We start from the raw sequence: 20,670 nt of genomic DNA on the forward strand, positions 1-20,670 counted from the left end.
CAGGGGAATAGGACAGATTGGGTTGTCGTTTGGAGAGCTGACATACATTAGATGGGCCAAAAGGCCTCTTATGATTACAGTCTCAATGATTCTATGACATATCAGACTGAGTCTGTGACAGGTGGAACAGAACCAACAAGAGGTAAAAAACTGCTTGAACTCATCCTCTCCAATCTATTTCTCATAGTTTCAGTGGTCTCTGACCATGTTAGGAAGAGTGACCACTGCACAATACTTGTGAAGATGAAGTCCTCTCTTCACACTGAAGATACCTTTTACCATGTATGCGTCACCACCATTGTGCTAAATGAGAGACTCAGAACAACAGCTCTAAAATGTGCACCCATGAGATGCTGTGGGCCTATAGGAGTCGCAGAATTGTATTCAACCTGCAACCTCATGGGCAAACCATATCCCTTCCTCTACCATTACCAATAAGACAGGAGACCAACCATGGTTCATTGAGAAGTGTAGGAGACGATGCCAGGAGAAACATAAGACATACCTAAAAACAAGGTGCCAACCTCGTGAAGCAGCAACACAGGACTACAGGCATGCTGAACAGTAGAAGCAGCATGCTGTAGACCATGTGAAGCGATCCTACAACCAACAATTCAGATCCAAACTCTACAGTCCTGCCGTTTCCAGTCATGAATGGTAGTGGACAATTAAAGAACCAACTTGAGAAGGAAGCTGCAAAAATATCCCCATCCTCAATCAACCATCTACAATTAGAACTCAGCGCGTCAATACAAAGGACAAGGCTGAAACGTTTGCACCCAACCATATACAGAAGTAAGAAGTGAATTATCCGTCTTGGCCCCCTCCTGAGGTCCCCACCATCACAGATCCCTGTGTTCAGGCAATTTGATTCAACAGTTTGCCTGATTTGCCTGATTTTTCCTGATACTGTCATTCCTTCATTCAAAGGCCTGTCTCCCTGACAACGTTGTGTGGGTGACTACATTGCATGGACTGCGGTGGTTGAGGAAGATAGTTCGCCATCACCTTCTCAAAGACAATTCAGGATGGACAATGAATGCTGGCCTTACCAGGGATGTTTAGATCCCAAAAATGGATTAGAAAGTAATGATTTCTTCCCAAACCCCAACCCATCCATATTAATTGTATGCAAGGTTTTGATGATTGACATTTACTAAAGCCTTGGCAAGTTAACAGTTCCTTTTAAACCTTTTGTTTTACTTCAGTGCATTTTTGGGTTGGGGAAATCTGCAGATTAGTGCATTGCTCCTGGATGATCACTTTCTCCTTGTACTGTTCCACTGTTTACATATAACTAGACATTTTGCTAAAACTCGAAACCAGTAGAAGTTAGCAATGGAGTTTCAAAGGGTTCTTGTTTTGATCTTATAATGTTCTTCCAGTTAAGCCTATATTAACCCATTAAATAAAGTTCGCTTGGGCCATGAATAGAAAATCTAATCACATTGCTTTAAGTGACTCTTTTCCTCCACAGTTTACATAAGATGATTGTCTACCTGGAAAAGGAGATTCGACAGAAGTACCTTGGACTATTTCAGGCTGTCCGGTTGCACGGAATAACTGAAAGTAAGCAAGTTCTTTAAATTGCTGTTTTAAATGTCAAACAGTGCTGTTATGTTCATTACTGTGGAATGTCATATACTTCAAACCAAAACCAGATGATGGAAATACTGACAGCAACGCCCAGCAAGAATATTTCAGAATCTCGATTATTCAAACATGCTGACCTTATTTCCATTTCCATATTTCCATACACTACTGTGAATTGGCTTGTTCCGCTGCCCCGTTTGACAACAGTGTTAATTGTTTTATACGGCTTTGGAGAAAAACTGCAGAATAACTTGTGGATCTCCCCATATGTCTGCCCCAGCATGCTAATGATATTAAAATTATGCTGAATTCTTCTGATGGCATTAACTCAACTGATCTTGAATATAAAGATAATTTTTATTCAGAAATGTGTCGTAATAGTAATAAATAGAATGATACATAAAGCACTATCTTTAAAATGCTTATTGTAAGCAATGCTGTTTAGAATAAGACAAAAAAGCAATTCCACTTATGGTTAATAATGCACCCTCACCTCCAGCCATAGGCCCTGGGCATAGTGCAAATAATATTTGGACTCATGTAACTTTGGCAATTCCCAGAAACCTATCTAATGAATATAATAAATTGAATCCTCACACAAATTAGGCCAGTACTGTCAAATACCATCATATATTTCACTTTGGTATCCACTTGCACTTTTTTCGTGACCAGATTCAGAGAATTTCCAACTCTCGGTTTCATTTATCTTTTTTTAATTACTCATTCCATGATCCTGAAAAGTATTCCTTTACCTTTTTTTGCAGCCATTTTCCTTCTTCCTTAATAATTGCCTTCATCCTTCCAAGGTTCTTGGGCCGGGATTGTCTTCTCTCTTGTGACGGGTTTGCCAGCGATAGTGGCAGCACCTTCCTCATTGGCCGGCAGCAGGATCTTCCAGCCCTGCCGAGGCCACTGGCCAGCGCTGCTGGGGGGCCTGCTGCGTGGGGGGTCTCCTTTGGTGGGATCGGAAGATCTCACCAGCGGCAAGAGGGGAAAATCCCGCCCTTGTTCTTTATTTGCATTCCTTTCATTTTCCTTTCTTCGTGCCTCCTACACTTGTGCTTCAGAAGTGCTTCGTTGATTGTAAAGTGCTTACGGAGAGGCCATGGAATTTTTCTCCTGTTGCCACTTACCTGTGATCATGTCACCTGAAAGGGCAACCGGTTTTCCTCAGGTGTCCTGCCACTTACCCCTGTGCATCTGCTTCTCATCTGTGGTACTCTTTAAATCCTATGCAAAGTCTCTTTTTATTGAAAAAAATTAAATGATTTAGCTGAAGACTCGATGTATGAATCAGAATCAGGGAGTATTGAGCACAAGTGTGCAGGAACAGGGAGGCTACAGATGAGACAAAATAGCAGGGCACTTTGAATTGATCTGGGCACGTTCAAGATGAGCCAGCAGAGTTGACCATTGGAGCAGAGCAGCGCACGGTGGACAGATTTGTGGCCTATCGATGTTCATAGAGATATTGCTTGTTACATCCGATTGGTCCCTGCTAAGTGTACTAATCAGAAAAATGTACCAATGACCAATCAGTGTTCAGGTTTAATGACCGACCAACAACTTGCCCAGTCGTATTGACCCGTTATTCAAACGAGTGTTTCTAAAAATAAGACAGATGGATGTGAAGTACTTTATAGTGTTCTTCAAAATTTTAAACTAAGTTACAATCTGCTGCAAGGTGCTGCTATCTGTGAACAGCTTACTTTTACATAACTCTGTAACATCGGTGAAATGAGACATTTTGGCCAAAATATGAAATTTTACGATGTGGAGATGCCGGTGTTGGACTGGGATGGGCACAGTAAGAAATCTCACAACACCAGGTTAAAGTCCAACAGGTTTTTTTGGAATCACGAGCTTTTGGAACGCTGCTCCTTCATCAGGTGAGTCTGAGGAAGGAGCAGTGCTCTGAAAGCTCGTGATACCAAATAAACCTGTTGGACTTTAACCTGGTGTTGTGAGACTTCTTACTATGAAATTTTATAGCATTGTTTCCATTTATGGAAAATTGTACTATTTTTCCATAACTTTCAAAACCCTGAACATTACACATCACTTAAGTTCTAGCCACAATGAAAGACAATGTCCTACTTGTATACTTTTAATAGTTACTCTGTTCAAGCAAAGTTAATTTAATACTCCCTCGAATCCTGTATTTCACGTTCACCCTTTGCAGTGTGGCTTGTCTGTGTTTGAGAGTGAGATTGCAATACCATTTAGAGTCCTGTATGCATTGTCCCAGTCTTTTCTGCTGTGGGTCTCTAGGTAGCACTCTCATCTCTTTAGTCACAGGGCTTTGGGTTTGAGCTTCACTCTAAGACTTGAGCACAGCAATCAAGGCTGACACTCCAGTCCATCACTGAGAGAGTACCTTTCCGATGTGATGTGAAACTGAGGCCCCATGTACCTGCTTGAGTGGATGTAAAAGATCCGATTGCAGTATTGGGAGGAAGAGTCGAGTTATCCCTGGTGTCCTGCCCGATATCTGTTCCTCAGTCAGTGTCTGAAAATACAGATTATCTGGTCATTATCACATTTCTCTTTGTGGGAGTTTGCTGTGTGCAAGCTGGGTGTCACAGTGGGTTCCTATACTGCAATAGTGACTACTCTGCAAAAAGTACTTCATTAGCTGTAAGGTGCTTTGTGGCCTTTGGTGATTGTGAAAAGTGCTATAAAGATGCAAGTCTTTTTTTCTGGTGACTCATCAACTTTTATTGATGTGAATGTATTTTGACATATCTGTAGTTGTTTAGTCACTGCTTCTTTGTTCTATTGCTTTCAGTGCATTTCAAATCATAGAATCCGTACAGAACAAAAGCAGATCAGTTGGCCCACCGAGTCTTTACTGACTGTCCAACATCTTAACCAGGCTCTATCCCCACGACCCCACATATTTACCCTGCTAATCCCCCTAGCCGACACATCTTTGGACTTAAGGGACAATTATCATAGCCAATCCACCGAACCTGCACATCTTTGGAGTATGGGAGGAAACCGGAGCACCCGGAGGAAACCCACGCAGACATGGGGAGAATGTGCAAACTCCACACAGGCAAGCAGTCATCCAATGCTGGAATCGAACCCTTGTCCCTGGTGCTATGCGGTAGCAGTGCTAACCACTGTGACACCGTGCCGCCATTTTCAAAATTATATATTTACTCTAGCCAAAAGTTTGAATCAGTATCAATCTCTTTTTGTACTTATAACTGGCCCTTGATGTTCGATGTCATTTCCATTGCTGAATCCTCCACTCTCAACATCATGGAGGTTACCATTGACCAGACATTCAATTGGACTAGTCATATAAGTACTATAGCTACCAGAGCAGGTCAAGGGCTAGGAATCCTGTGGCGAGTGACTCACCTCCTGACTCCCCAAAGCCGTCAACCATCCATAAGGCACAGGTAAGGAGTGTATTGGAATACTCTCCACTTGCCCAGATGAGTGCAGCTGCAACAATACTTAAGAAGCTCGACACCATCCAGGGCAAAGCAGCCCGCTTGATTGCTATCCCTTCCACAAAAATCAATCCCTCCACCACTGATGAACAATGGCAGTCGTGTGTACCATCAAGATGGACTGCAGGAACTCACCAAGGTTACTTAGGCAGCACTTTCCAAACGCACAATCACCATCATCTAGATTACAGATCTTGCCGGACATTGGGTTGGGCAGTGTGGGCCATGAGCAGGTTGGGTCAAGCTCGGTCGGGTGGGGTCAAGGCTCACTCGGAGTGCAGGAATAGACTGGTGTGCAGGGGATAACTAGTCAGGGGCCACACGGTCCTAACTGAATTGTCCAGGTTAATTATTTTTTAATTTTACTCAGTTAAAATTGATGCATGGTGAATTCCAAAAATGACCAGTGTTTGAAAAATTACAACTTTGGTACAGCTGTGTTAAAGACTGTAATAATTCATTTCCTGGTAACCTGTTGCTGAGGAAGCAGAGTTATAGCTGGTTAGTGCTCTACACTGAAGTGCCATTTGATCTACATTTTTACATAGTCCATATATCTGTGATACCTGGGTTGGTTTAGCTCAGTAGGTTGGATAGCTGGTTAGTGATACAAAGTGATACCAACAGCGTGGGTTCAATTCCCGTATCGGCTGAGGTTATTCATGAAGGCCCTGCCTCCTCAGCCTTTCCCCTTACCTGAGGTGTGGTGATCCTCAGGTTAAATCACCACCAGTCAGCTCTCTCCCTCAAAGGGCAGAGCAGCCTCTGGTCATCTAGGACTATGGCAACTTTACCTGCAAAACAACTGATAGAAAAATGCTTTTAAAATCTTTAAACTTCTGCAGCGCGCTGTAAAGAATGAGAAAATGTTGACAGTTTGAATGAAACAGTAAATCAATCATGTATCATGCTGTGCATGTATCAGAAAGAAGTATACTTTACTCTTTGACTATGCTGCTGTCAAATTGCTTGCACTTTGAGTTTAACTTTCTCCTTTCTAGTCACGGTTTCGTAGTTAGGGTTGTTTAAGATCCTAATACTTAAAAATTGCTGACCTGATTGGAAGAGCCTCCTCCACTGTGGGAAAAAAGCACCCGGGGTGGGGGTTACTGGAGAATCCTGCCCTGTAATTTTACAGTATATACAAAGCCATTAAATGATCAAGCAATTGTCTTCCTTCCAAGTTTGTAATAATGTTGATGTAAAACTGGCAAAAAGGAAATCTGCAGTGTCTCTCCCTGTGAATTGTCCTCTTTTCCTGTGATTATGTTCATGGGCATCCCCTTACCACAATCCCATGATGGGAAAACGGAGAATTCCGAATGTGAAGGATTGTGGATATGACACCCTGACCTTGCACTCTCTTGCACATTGCACTGGTAATACAGTGTGGTGACTCATCTAGCTGCCTCGGTCCAATCATTTGTAATTATATCATATTTTTAGAATCCAAATGCCAGATTAGGCTTTTGTTCATTGATGAAGAAATGTTGAGCAATTTTCAGTCTTATTATCTGTAAAATGCAGACCACAATAACTTGTTCATCAAAAAAAGCATGAACCGTAAAACTCATGTTGAAACTGCTGTGGAGCAGGAAAGACGACTGAATTCTGACTCATCAGCCAAAAGAATGAGACATCTCTCCCATGTGCATAGCATTTCATTTTTTTGATACAGAGAATGGCATTTCAATCTTGCCTACCTGCATTTAATGCGATTGTTTTTACGAAACATCTCCCATCTTTCGCAAGGTGATTATCACTGCTTATAGTTCCAGTAAACCTCATAGAAACTTATAAAATTCTAACAGGATTAGACAGGGTAGATTCAGAAAGAATGTTCTCGATGGTGGGGGAGTCCAGAACTAGGGAGGGTCATAGTTTGAGGATAAGGGGGTAAACCTTTTAGAACTGAGGTGAGGAGGAATTTTTTTCACTCAGAGACTAGTGAGTCTGTGGAATTCACTACCACAGAGGCCGGAATTTTACTGGCATGCCCGCCCCAGAATCGGGACAGGCGAGGCTCGCAGAACGGCATTCTCCAATGTCCTTGAGCGGGATCTTACACGCCTGGGGCAGGCAAGGCGGTAAAATTCCAGCAAGAAAGTAGTTGAGGCCAAAACATTGTGTGATTTCAAAAAGAAACAGATATAACTCTTGTGACTGAAAGGGAGCAAGGGATTATGGAGGGAAATGGGAATCAGGAGATTGAATTCGATGATCAGCCATGATCATAATGAAGGATGGAGCAGGCTTAAAGGGCCGAATTGCTGAATCCTGCTTCCAGTTTCTATGTTACTCAAAGTTCTGTGTTCCCTCTTCTGGTTTGAAAATGGAGCATACTCTCAGATGTTAGTCCTCAAATTTAAGTTGCACATGAAATGCTACAACACAAGTTAAGCAGTAGATGGCCACAATATACTTGCAGGTGAGTAATGAATTGGCTATAAAAGATTTTAAGAAAGCAAGTTACAAGTTAGTGGAATGATGTGAAGACATACTGATATGATTAAAGATGGGGTGATTACCATTTCAGATTTAAGTAAAACTAACCCGAGTTCTAAATCTCATAGAAATTGGTCAAATTCTCAGTGGTAGCGAACTGGACAGGGTGGCAGAGGCTAATTAAGCAGCCAAACAATCACAGAATGGCTTAGATAAGTTATGCATGTGAGCAGAATGAAATACATTATAGAAAAGCACAAAATCCTATGCGCTTGAATAAAAATGGGGAAACAACCGAACCAACTTAATGAATGGTGTCGAATGGAGAGGTGAAAATTTTTAATATTGGCAGTAGACTTAATTCGGACCATTATGGAATTGACAAGGGGAACAAAATGATCAGCAATATTGTCAAATTGGTAGTTTTAGTTTTGTATTTCCCTCTGAAGCTGTGTAGTACTCTGGGCAGCTCAAACCTTCTGCACTCAATTTTAACTTTAGTTTTGAATTTGTAAATCTAAACTTAAAATGTTAACTTTTGCAATAGGCAATACATACAAATCATCCAATTTCCCTTTCTACTGAAGCCAGAAGATTGTGTCATGGGAATTTTAGAGAAGCTTGGACTCTTCAGTCTTAAAAGGAAGCAAATGAGACTGAACCTTACAGAGGCGTACAAGGTACCAAACTGAATTAAAAGGTTAATCCAATTCATTATTTCAAGTTAAACCATGGCCACAAAATGAGAGAATTGTGGTATGAACAGTTAGAAGAAATGTTCAGGGGTGATGTTGTGACATGCATATTTGCACAAAATATGAAAAAATGGGTAGCATGGTGGCCGAGGTAGTTAGCATTGCTCCCTCACAGCACCAGGGACCCGGGTTCGATTCCAGCCTTGGGTGACTGTCTGTGTGGAGTTTGCACATTCTCCCCGTGTCTGTATGGGTTTCCTCTGAGTGCTCTGGTTCCTCCTGCAGTCCAAAGATGTATAGGTTAGGTGGATTGGCCATGCTAAATTGCCCCTTAGTGTCCAAAGATGTGAAGGTTAAGTGGAATAGCCATGGTAAATGTGCGGGGTTACGTGGATTGGGTGAAGGGGAGGGCCTGGATGGGATGCTCTTTTGGAGAGTCAGTGTAGACTGGATGGCCTCCTTCTGCAGTGTAGAAATTCTATGGTTCTATATTACACTGGATGCTACTCAGTGATCAGCCAACCTGCCTTGAAGTCTTGCACAAAGATCTAATCTTATTTTCTTGATTTTTTGCACTGTAGGGATTGTATGATTTAGCCAGCTTCAGATGAAGGCCATCATTCCATTCCTTTTCGATTACAATTTTTACACTATCTTAGTGAATGGACAGGCTCTGTCCTTCAAACCTCTCTGTTGATTTTGTTCGGGATACCTCTCCGGACGTTTGGCAGCTCAGCATGCATGGACATTGTTACATCAGGCTGGCTCAGAAAGTCCTAGCACCAGTTAGCATATTTAAGAAAGCACAATGCTCTATACATTGCAACAATAAATTAGTGAATAGTTCCTTGATTGCAGCATGCCAGCCTGCAGCAAGAACAAAGCAGTTCTAACCAGCAAAAAAAGCTGAGGCCACAAAAGAACATAAATGGAAATGCAAACCTCTTTCCACAACAGTTGAACAAAGATCAGTCGAGTCTTGTTTGGCTTCAACACAAGTCGTTCTTTGTATTTGTTATTCTAAATATGCCGACATCATCGCTGAATGATTTTGCTGACTCATCATTCCTAACCAGCATATTAATTTAGTCAATGCACCTGGTAGTGACAATTGCATCTTGGATATATACACAGCATATATACACAGATGCCTGGGGACAATTTAAACTAATTATGCCCATAGAATGTTGATTTGCAGCATGATTAGGTTGTAAATATTGTCGAAGTGCCGTTACTTAGAGTTAAGTGGTGCTTTATTGAGTTCAGCTCCTTGCTTTGGCTTTTTCAGGGGCTGCTCTGATGGATGTTTCAGTGCTGAGGCATTAATCTCTTTCATATTAAGTCAGCCACCATCCTGCAGCCTATGGCAATATTATGGATGAGGCTATATTTGTCGTGACAATGCAGCAAACCTCCCGAGGGGAAATACTTACATTTGATTTGTCTCAGCAGACAAAGTACATTTTCAAAAGTTTAAATATTCTCTCCACAAGAATGACATTCGGTATTGAGTACACTGTGTCCTGGTACTTTTTTGCAGGGACCTGAGGTTTTACGTTGAAGTTGGCAGCTATGTCCTCAGCCTAAAAATGCTGTTACTTCTGCAAACAAAAGGAATGAGCATCCATTTGCGTGCCACATGATTTGGCTCTTTCTGAATGAAGTGAAAATCATCCTGAAGTTACTGCTGTAGGCAACTGCAGACTTGTGTTATTAAGGTGCTTCATCTATCTCTTCATGTGTGGCATATCCCCGCCATTAATAGCGTCAACAGAACAAATCTGATGTCGGCCATACCAAATAGATAGCAGAGGATAACAGAGGATTTATGCCTTAATAAACAATAAGCAAGCAAGAGGAGTGATAATCAGAGCCAGATTGCCACTCCGTACCCACTTATCTGTGCCAAACCTCTTCCATGCCTGTCTCACCCAATCTTCCTGACTCAGGCCGGGTGAGATCCAGGTAACACAGCTATCACCAGGGCCTAGTGCAAGGTCTAACAGAGTTGGAGTGAAGGAGGACACATCCCCTTATTTACACCACTAGCTGCTGTAAACCAGGTAAGTTTAAAGATCCCATTGAAAATGGCAGACCCAGGAGTAGGTAAGTTTCTAAGGTAAATGCATAGGATTTGGGTGGGGGGGAGTCAGATATTATGCGGTTGGGGGGGAGGTATTGGACCCCAAGGTTGTGGAGGGGTCAGATATCGGGGAGGGGTTAGAGGGAATCAGATGTCGGTGGAGTGGCACAGTGGTTAGCACTGCTGCCTCGCAGCGTCGGGGACCCGGGTTCAATTCTGGCCTCGGGTCACTGTCTGTGTGGAGTTTGCACGTTCTCCCCGTATCTGCGTGGGTTTCCTCCGGGTGCTCCGGTTTCCTCCCACAGTCCAAAGATGTGCAGGTTAGATTGATTGCTTATGCTAAATTGACCCTAGTGTCAGGGGGATTAGCAGGATAAATATGCGGGGTTACGGGAAGAGGGCCTGGGTGGGATTGTGGTCGGTGCAGACTTGATGGGCCGAATGGCCTCCTTCTGCACTGTAGGGATTCTATGATTAGCCTGGGTCTCTGGATTACTAGTTCACTGACACTACCACTACATGTATAATTACCCACTTTTAAAAACCATGTTGTTTTGTTCCTCATATTTTCCCCTTCAGGTGTGATTTCTCTCCTGATTTTGGTTTACTATACCTAATAACTTAGATTCTAGCATGTGTGCCAGTGATTCTGAGTTTGATTTTCCTTACTTGCCGTGGGATCTCTGTTTGCCATTTCTACTTAATGTCCCCGTTGAGAACTTACCATCTGCCAGCTCACCCAGTCAATAATTTTCTTCAAACTCTTGTTGAAAAATAATCAGAGATTCAAACAATGATTGAAATTTTAGTTTATCAAAGGAAAGAAATACTGCGGTTCTGGCAATATGAAGTATATATACACTTAGATATTTTCAGCAAATACGTCCTGTTTATAACCGCATGCATCTGCTTCCTCATTAAACTCCTTTGTTTCCTTTTAAAGCATTCAACAATGTTTTTTTTTCAAATTCATTTTACATTCTGTTTCAGCTTCTAGGATTGTTTTGGATTTAAAATCTGTTCTAAAACTGTTATCATGCAGTTCAAGTGGATTTCAGATGTGTTTGAAAAGTATTTAAGTCAAACCTGATGACAGGTTCAACCATCGGTGGCATGGTGGTTAGCTCTGCTGTCTCACAGCATGATATGATAGCCAAGTTCCGCACACATGAGGATGGCCTAAACCGGGATGTTGGATTTATGTCACATTATCAGTAACCCCCACAGCTTGCCCCCTGGACTTACAGGCTGTCCTGTCTGGAGACAATACACATCTCTTTAACCTGTGCTTAATGCTCCCCCCACCCACATTGTCTGTATCTTTAAGATCTGGTTGGTTGTAGGGATTCGCATTCTAATCAGTATTCTGTAACTTGATTTTGTGTCTCTGTGCACTGTTTGAGAGCACATTTCCACTCCATCTGACGAAGGACCAGTGCTCCGAAAGCTAATGGTATTTGCTACCAAATAAACCTGTTGGACTTTAACCTGGTGTTGTTAAAACTCTTACTGTCTCAGAGCGCCAGGGGCCTGGGTTCAATTCCGGCCTCGGGTCACCGTCTGTGTGGAGTTTGCATGTTCTCCCCGTGTCTGCGTGGGTTTTCTCCAGATGCTCTGGTTCCCTCACATAGTCCAAAGATGTGCGGGTTAAGTTGATTGGCAATGGTAAATTTCTCCTTAGGAGATTAGCAGGGTAATTATGGGGATAGGGCCTGGGTGGGATTGTCGTCGGTGCAGACTCGATGGGCCGAATGGCTTCATTCTGCACTGTAGGGAATCTATGATTCGATGATTGCTGCACTATCTGGTGTTGGTGACTGAGAATGTGCTGCAGGATTAGGATGGAGATCAGAGAAGTGACTGAAGTTTCAGGGTGTTTCATTCTTACCTTGAGAATAGAATATATTATAAGCAAATATACACACTATATTTATATATGTTTAGAATCAATTGTGAAAAATATTGTTGCACTATCTTTTAGTTGAGGTAGGTAAGTCTTACATTTAAGTCTAGAATTTGATGTAGCTTACATAGCCAGGGCAGCCAGAAAAACAGATAGCTAGCAGGTGTTTGCACAAGAACATTAAGTGTCTGCAATGCCACTTTAAGAAATCCCTGTTGATATGTGCCTGGTAAAATTGTCCAGGCGAAGTGATTTGCAAAAGAAGCAAATGCGATGTGAGAAAAATCTTTTTCACACAGCATGCAGTTCAGGTCTGGAATGTACTGCCTGGAAGAATGGTGGAGGCAGGTTCAAATGAGGCATTCAAGACAGCATTAGATGATTACTTGAATGGAAGCAATGTTTATGGGTATAGGAAAAAGGCAGGGAAAAGGCACTAAGTCATAATGGTCTTTTGGAGAGCTGGTTCGGACACAATGGACCAAATGGCCTCCTTCTGCACCATAACAATTCTGTGAACATCTTCAGCAATACAATATGCATCTACAATAAGTCTGTTCTTTTCAGTGCTGCTACCTTATTCTGCACAATCAGAAACAAAGTCTTTGGATATGTTCCAATACAGTGTAACCAATTTATTCACCGAGTACGTCATGCATGACAGATAGGGCGTTTTCCTAAAGTAAGGCTGATGAACCATGCACACTGACTAATTCCTAACCTATTGTTTCATGTGACTGTTTCCCTGTGGAATGAGTAAGGTTACTGGAGTCTGCAGCACAAGTAGCAATTTCCTAGATCTATATCTCATTTTCTGATGCGATCCTCGTTAAGAAATAGCCTATTGGTTGCCCTTTTTATTAGGTCCCAGGTTTTCTGTTTAACTTGCTGCATCGTTTTCAGCTTGCACTCTCAACAACTTTGTGGGCAACAGGTCTTTTTGAGCTAAAAGGTACTGGGGCAAGACTGACTGATGGCACGTGCAATTGGATGCCATGTTAAAGCAAAAACATCTGATCTCTTTGAGAATCAACTATGCAACTCTGAATATCCAGGGAGAAGACCAGATTTTGCTGGAGGGGGTCGTCTCATTTCATGCCCTGTTGGGTTAGACATAAAGGGTGGGATTTTCCAGCTGTGCTTGTCCAAAGACCGGAAAATCCTCCTGAGGTCAACAGACCTTTGCCCCACTCGCTACGATTCCCTTGCAGGATGGGAAAATTCCACACAAAATGTTTGCCCACAAAGTTGTTGAAAGTATGATCAGTGATTGAAAGGAGGCATCTGGGATCTTGATGAAATAGTGGAAAACCAATGCGTGTGAGTGATTGGGTGGGAAACAGAGGAAGGAATGAGTAGGAGGCTGAAATGGAATGATTGAATTCAATGACAAATCAGTTGCAGGAAGAGAAAGAAAGAGAAGTCACAAAATATTGGATTAGGAGAGAGAAAAAAGACGAAAGGTACTTGCATTGCTGATTATAAGCTTTAACTTTCTGGGGCTAGTTTCATGGGCAATTAATTTGCAAACGCAACTTCATGAAAATTGCTAGGAAGTAAAGCACAAGGTGCCATTTTCATGACGCTAATTGTGGAGTGCAGCAAATTGGTCAGAAACTTACGTAGATGCACAGCTCACAGACAATTGCTTTCCCACAAGAAGCTGCTGCCTGATTGTCCATTAATAATGGTGAGCATTATTCAGATGCCTTATTTTTCATCAAAATTTGTTTCAGGTTATTTCTATTTGCATTTCAATGTATTACAAAAGAAAATTTAATAGCAATTCACAAACTATTCAGAGTGCAAAGTACGATAATTGCATATTTCCTGCCTGTCAAACTATTAATTTAGCCACAAAATGTCATTAATTGACCTATTACCACATATTGCAATATCTATAAGTGACCTAGAAATTTCATTCAGGAAATGATTCATATTCATGGATGTTCAAACTTAGCATGAAGTACATATCTGATTATTGAACATGTTCTAAAGACTGATTTCTTTTTCATCCTTTTATTAGCTCGACAGATCGAGGAGCTCCAGCAGATTGATTTGTTACCACGAGACTGGCTGTTGTACCTTGTCACCCATAACTACTATGCTGTGAGTCTTGGTCCTCTAATTAGTGAGTCTTGAAACTCTAATAACAGTCAGAAGTCATTAAAAGATTTAGACTACTGATCCTTTTGTGATTATTAGAGGTGGCAAGTTCATTTCAGGAATCAATCACCGAGTGTCATTGACTTTGGATCGGAGAAAGGCACATTGGAATATAGTCTCAGAGGTGGGAGACCAGGAACTGCAGAGAGCAAAAGGATTTAGGTGCCCAGGTACACAGTTGAATACACAAGTACAAAAAGTAATCAGAAAGGTTAATGGAATGTTGGTCTATGTCCCTAATGGATTGGAGTTCAACAAGGAGGAACTAAAAAGGGAGTACATAGTCTTAGAGTCATACAGGTTTACAGCATGGAAACAGGTCCTTCAGCCCAACGTGGCCATGCCGCCCAGTTTTTAACCATTAAAGTATATTTATTAGTGTCACAAGTAGGCTTACATTAACACTACAATGAAGTTACTGTGAAAATCTCCTAAATGGGACACTTGGGCGCCTCATTGTGTACAGTGAGGGAGAATTTAGCATGGCCAATGCACCTAACCAGCATGTCTTTCGGATTGTGGGAGGAAACCGGAGCACCCGGAGGAAACCCACGCAGACCCAAAGAGAACACGCAAACTCCACACAGACAGTAGCCCTAGCCGGGAATCGAACCCGGGTCCCTGGTGCTGTGAGGCAGCAGTGCCTCACAGCATCAGGATTGCTACCATGTTGTCCTCAGGACTGAAATCAAGAACATTTTCATGCAAAGGGTTGGGTGCAATAACCTATAAAGTATCTGTAACACAGCGAAGCTGTCATATTTTTTCTTAAAAATAAAATATTTACTGCATTTAATGACTAAAGAACAATCAGAATGAATCTCAAACAACTTTCCAATTGTATTGCTGGAAATACCAATTATTTAGCTGCTGCCCGAGTTCAACATAACGGGTGGGATTTTCCCAAAAAGATTTTAAGTGTCGAATCAGCATAAAAATTGGAGTAAATTCCATTGGTTTTTCAGTGGGATTTTCAAAATGAATCTCCCACACTCTGTGCTCTGTAGAGTACACTTGAATCATGCGAAAAGCTATTCCCGCTGGAGAGGCCGGCAGCATAGCGCTGAGCGGGCACTGCACATGTGCCTATCTGTTAGCACCGAAATTGGCGCATGCGCAGTGGCCCCATGCTGCCGGCCTCCCGATCGCTGCCATCCCCATGAACCCGTATCACTGGCCTTGGGACCCCCCCCCCCCCCCCCCAACCTGGCCTTGGGACCCCCCCACCACCCGACTGCTGGCTCCCCAGACGTGTCCGGGCCAGCCTCGACCTCCCTCCCCGCTGCCCACTTTGATCTACCTGCCATCCCCACCTGCCGGCTGTCAAGATCTCCACTCCCCCCCACCCCCGCACCGGGCCGATCCCCCTCGCCCCCCCCCCCCCCCCCCCCTCCCCGCCGCCCTCACCCCACCCTGATGGCCCCTCTGTCACCACTGAGTGCAGAGTGGCAGCAGGACCCCCCCCACCTGCGTGATCTCACCCCCTCCAAGTTCCCTCCCCCGGCACTGCCCCCCTTGGCCCTACCCAGTGGGCAGTGGTAAGGTGCCCCAGGCAATGCCCCTTTGCCTCTTGGGTACTGCCAGGGGGCCAGGCTGGCACTGATAAACTGGCAATGCCCAAGGGACACCCCCAGGGGGGGCCTGACCCTTGGGGGGCCTCGATGGCCCCCCCTTCACTCCAGTGGGGTAATGGCCACCAGCTCCCCGCAAATGGGGAGCTATTGTAAACCCCGCTGGAGTGAAACACACTTGGCAGTGGAGGGGGAAACTCTGGTGGGCCCGGAGACTTCAGTCCTGAACCCGCTAATTACATACAAATTCAAATTTGAATAAATTATACAGCTCCGATTTCTGGCACGCAGCTGATGGCACTGGAAATCTGGCACCCGGAGACTCACAGAGATCATGGCACCCAGTGAGGAGCCCGCTAAATGGCCTCCACTTGAGTCTCCCGTCTCAATGCAATGCTAGAGCAATGCAGTGGGCTGGGAGAATCGCCCCCAATATTTGTGATAAATTATCTCAGAACAATGGAAGTGTGGCTGAAACGATTGTCAAGAGTTTGTATAATTCCTGGGATGAGATGATTGTTCTATGGTGAGAGAATGAATTTATTGGCTCTATAAATTTTGGCATTTTGAATAATGAGATGGGATCTTGCAAACCTTGTTCAAAAAAGGGTGTAAGGATGAAGCCAGTGCCCACAGGGCAGCCAGTCTAACCTCAGTGGTGAGAAATCTTATAAAAATGATAATCCAGGACAAAATTAACAGTAACCTGGACATGTTAATTAATTCAGGAAAACCAGCATGCATGTGTTAAAGGCAGATTGTGTTGACCTAACTTGTTTGAGATTTTCATGACCTGGGTCCGATTCCCGGCTTGGGTCACTGCCTGTGTGGAGTTTGCACATTCTCCTCGTGTCTGCGTGGGTTTCCTCCGGGTGCTCCAGTTTCCTCCCACAGTCCAAAGATGTGCGGGTTAGGTTGATTGACCATGCTAAAATTGCCCCTTAGTGTCCTGAGATGCGTAGGTTAGAGGGATTAGCGGGTAAATGTGTAGGGATATGGGGGTAGGGCCTGGGTGGGATTGTGGTCGGTGCAGACTCGATGGGCCAGATGGCCTCTTTCTGTACTGTAGGGTTTCTATGATTCTATGATTCTATGAGTGAACAGAGAGAATTGATGAGGATAATGCAGTTGATGTAGTCTCTATGGATTTCCAAAGATACTTGATCAGTTCTCCTTACTGTTGGTTTCTTCTTTGTGCAGAGATGGCACGGTGGCACAGTGGTTAGCACTGCTGCCGCTCGGCGCCAGGGACCCGGGTTCAATTCCGGCCTCGGGTCACTGTCTGTGTGGAATTTGTACATTCTCCCCGTGTCTGCGTCGGTTTTCCCTGGGTGCTCCGGTTTCCTCCCACAGTCCAAAGATGTGTGGGTTAGGTTGATTGGCCATGCTAAATTGACCCTAGTGTCAGGGGGATTAGCAGGGTAAATGTGTGCGTTGCGGGAATAGGGCCTGGGTGGGATTGTGGTCGGTGCAGACTCAATGGGCCGAATGGCCTCCTTCTGTACTGTTGGGATTCTATGATCAAGTACCATTGTGATAGGCTTGCCAGCAAAGTTGAAACCAATGGAACAGAAGGGACAGTGGCAACAGGGATATGAAGTTGGCCAAGTGGCAGGAAGGAGAGAGGAGTTGACATAATCAAGACAGAAAATGCTGGATAAACTCAACAGGTCTGGCAGCATCTGTGGAGAAAGTTAATGTTTCACATATGACTCTTCTTCAGAGCTGAATTTGGGTAGAAATGGGATGGATTATACAGTTAGAGAGGGGGTGGAGAAGGTGGAGCAGAATTGAAGATCAGGAAAAGGTGGGAGATAAGGAGAGATTGACAAAAATGTCATAGACACAAGACAAAGAGACTGTTAATGTTAGTGTTAAAGTTTAAAGAAGGTGTTGAGAGGGCCATAAAGGTAAGAGAGCTGAATGTATTAATGACTCACCTGATGAAGGTGCAGCACTCCAAAAGCTCGTGATTCCAAATAAACCTGTTGGACTTTAACCTGGTGTTGTGAGACTTCTTACTGTGCCCACCCCAGTCCAACGCCGGCATCTCCACATCATGTTAATAGGAGAACAAAGGTCAGTGCTCAGTGAAGCAGAACTAAAGAACAAGTGACAGATGGCCCTGTTGGGGGGGGGGGGGGCAATAGGGGTTTTGTGGTGCACAAACAAAAAAAGGGTCAAGATGGAGGAGGAGGGTCACAACCTAAAATTGTTGAACTCACTGTTAAGCCCAGAAGATTGTAATGTGCCGAATCAGAAACCTAAGTGTTGTTCCTCCAGTTTGTGTTGGGCTTTACTAGAACATTGCAGCAGACCAAGGACAGACATGTGGACATTGGAACAAAACGATGAATTGAAATGGCATGCAACGGGAAGGTTGGGTTCATGCTTATGCACTGAGCGAAGGAGTCCAATGTAGAGGAGATCGCATTGGGAGCAGTGAATACAATAGACCAAATTGAACGAGGTACAATTGAAATGCTGCTTTACTTGACAAGAGTCTTTGTGGCTTTGGACAGTGAGGAGGTAAAGGGACAGGTGTTGCACTTCCTGCGATTGCGTGGGAAGGTGTCATGGGAAGAGGATGAATGGTTGGGGATGATGGAGGAGTGGACCAGGATGTAACAGCGGGAGTGGTCCCTTTGGAATGCTGACTGGGAGGGTGGGTGGGATGGGGATGAGGGTTTTGTAATGGCATCGTGCTGGAGTTGATGGAAATGGTGGAGGATAACCCTTTGAATGTGGAGGCTGGTAGGGTGAAAAATGAGGAAATTATTGGTAACATAAGGAACAATTGTTTAATAGATTGGAGGGAGGGAGGTATGTTGTGGATTCCACAGGGTTGGTACTAGGACACACTGCTTTCCTTGATTTTTATTTATGACACAGACATGGGAATGAAAGGCACAATTTCATCATTTGCAGCTGACACATAACTTGGAAGTTTTGTGAACTGGGAGAAGAAGTGGTAGATTTAAAGAGTACATAAACAGGCTGGTGGAATTGGTGGACAGGTAGCAGATAAAGTTTAAAATGGAAAAGTGTGAAGTGACACATTTGGTACAAAAAACGAGGAAAGGCAATAATATAAAATAAAGCGGGTACAGGAACAAAGGGATATAGTGCTACATGTGCAGAAATAATTGACAGTGGGCAGGGTACTTGAGGAAGTGTTTATAACAGCGTACAGGATCCTGGACTTTAAAAATAGTGGCATAGAGTACAAAGGCAAGGAAATTATGATGATTTTTTATAAAACTCTGGCTTGGTAATATGTTAATTTCTAGACACTGCGCTGTAGGTAAGAGGTGAAGGTTTTCAAGAAGGCCTGAGGAAAATTTACAAACATGGTTCCAGGGTTGAGGGATTTCAGTTCCACAGAGAGATCAGAGAAGCTGGGATTGTTTCCTTTGGAGAAGAGAATGTTGAGATGGGATTTGATGGAACTTTTCAAAATCATGAGGGATCTGGATTATAGCAGGTAGAGGAAAGGGTCCCCACAGGTGGAAGGGTTGAGAACTGGAGGACACTAGTACAAGGTGATTGGCAAAAGAACCATTGGCAACATGAGAAAAACCTTCATTGTGCAGCAAGTGGCTACAATCTGGAAATCACTGACAGAGAGTGTGGTGGAGACAAATTCAGTCAGGGCTTTGTTATGAACCTCACAGAAACTGATAACCTTTTAAAACTGGTATGAATTAAAATGACATGAAAAGGGTCAGACTACACATTTTCATGTTTTTTAGGTTTTACCGTAACAAACAAAATAAAAGCAACATTGATTAAACATTATTACATAATCAACGAATACACTAAACTACAAAAAAGACATTCCTTATTACCTTCTTAACTCAACCGGAAACCCCACGCTGTGTTTATATGTTACAACATACTCTCAGCAGCTTTCCTCTGTCCCATCAGGGTGAATTGTTCATTGCACTTCTAAACAAATTAAACAAATTCCTCTTCATTCCATATGCAGAGCATATGGTGGTGTAGTGGTATTGTGACTGGACTATTCATCCAAAGCCCAGGGTACTGCTCTGGGGTCCTGTGTTCAAATCCTACCACTGCAGATGACGAAATTTGAATTCAATAAAAATCTGGAATTAAGTGTCTAATGATGACCATTGTCGATTGTTGTAAAAGAAAACCCATCTGGTTCACTAATGTCCTTTAGGGAAGGAAATCTGCCATCCTTACCTGGTCTGGCCTACATATGATTCCAGATCCACAGCAGTGGTTGACTCTTAACTGTCACTTAATTGAAGGGCAATTAGAGATTGGCAACAAATTCTGGCCTTGCCAATGATGCCCATATCCCATGAAAGAATAAAATAAAACATGTGAATGGACTTTCAGCAGCCAGGCACAACTAAGTGAATTGTTGGTCTTCAACTCTCTACAATAAGCTTTGTTCCTTTGAAGAGGTGTCCTGTTCTTACTAGTACACCTGTGGTGATTAACCCAAAAGCTGTCCTTTTCATCTGCTGGGCATAGCAGCACCTGCGTTTGGACTGACTGCCTCCCAGAGTCTGTAAGTCTGCATGTAGCCAGGCCAGCTGTTTCTCCCTTAGTGTAGAGGTGTGAAGGTTGGTACTTGACAATCAAGTGGGTTTGACCTGGGCCTTTATAACAGTGGCAACCAGATCACGTGGGTCTGCAACCAGGCAGAGTTCAGTACAATTCTCAACATCCCCCATTCCAGCATCCTCCATTCCAATGAATTCTGTGTTACCTTAAA

General features: G+C 43.3%; 1 protein-coding gene across 5 annotated transcripts in view; it reads left to right on the plus strand.

Annotated features, from left to right (window-relative positions):
• The window catches only part of btbd16 (BTB (POZ) domain containing 16), a 69,448-nt gene that overhangs the window by 7,698 nt on the left and 41,080 nt on the right, over nt 1-20,670 (plus strand). For all 5 annotated transcript variants that reach the window (XM_078224365.1, XM_078224366.1, XM_078224367.1 and 2 more), the window contains 2 exons: nt 1,478-1,569; nt 14,210-14,292. In XM_078224365.1, the coding sequence (XP_078080491.1) occupies nt 1,478-1,569; nt 14,210-14,292 (175 nt within the window). The remainder of the gene's footprint in view (nt 1-1,477; nt 1,570-14,209; nt 14,293-20,670) is intronic.

The sequence above is a fragment of the Mustelus asterias genome, chromosome 11 (assembly GCF_964213995.1).
Source record: "Mustelus asterias chromosome 11, sMusAst1.hap1.1, whole genome shotgun sequence".
NCBI classification, from domain to species: Eukaryota; Metazoa; Chordata; class Chondrichthyes; order Carcharhiniformes; family Triakidae; genus Mustelus; species Mustelus asterias.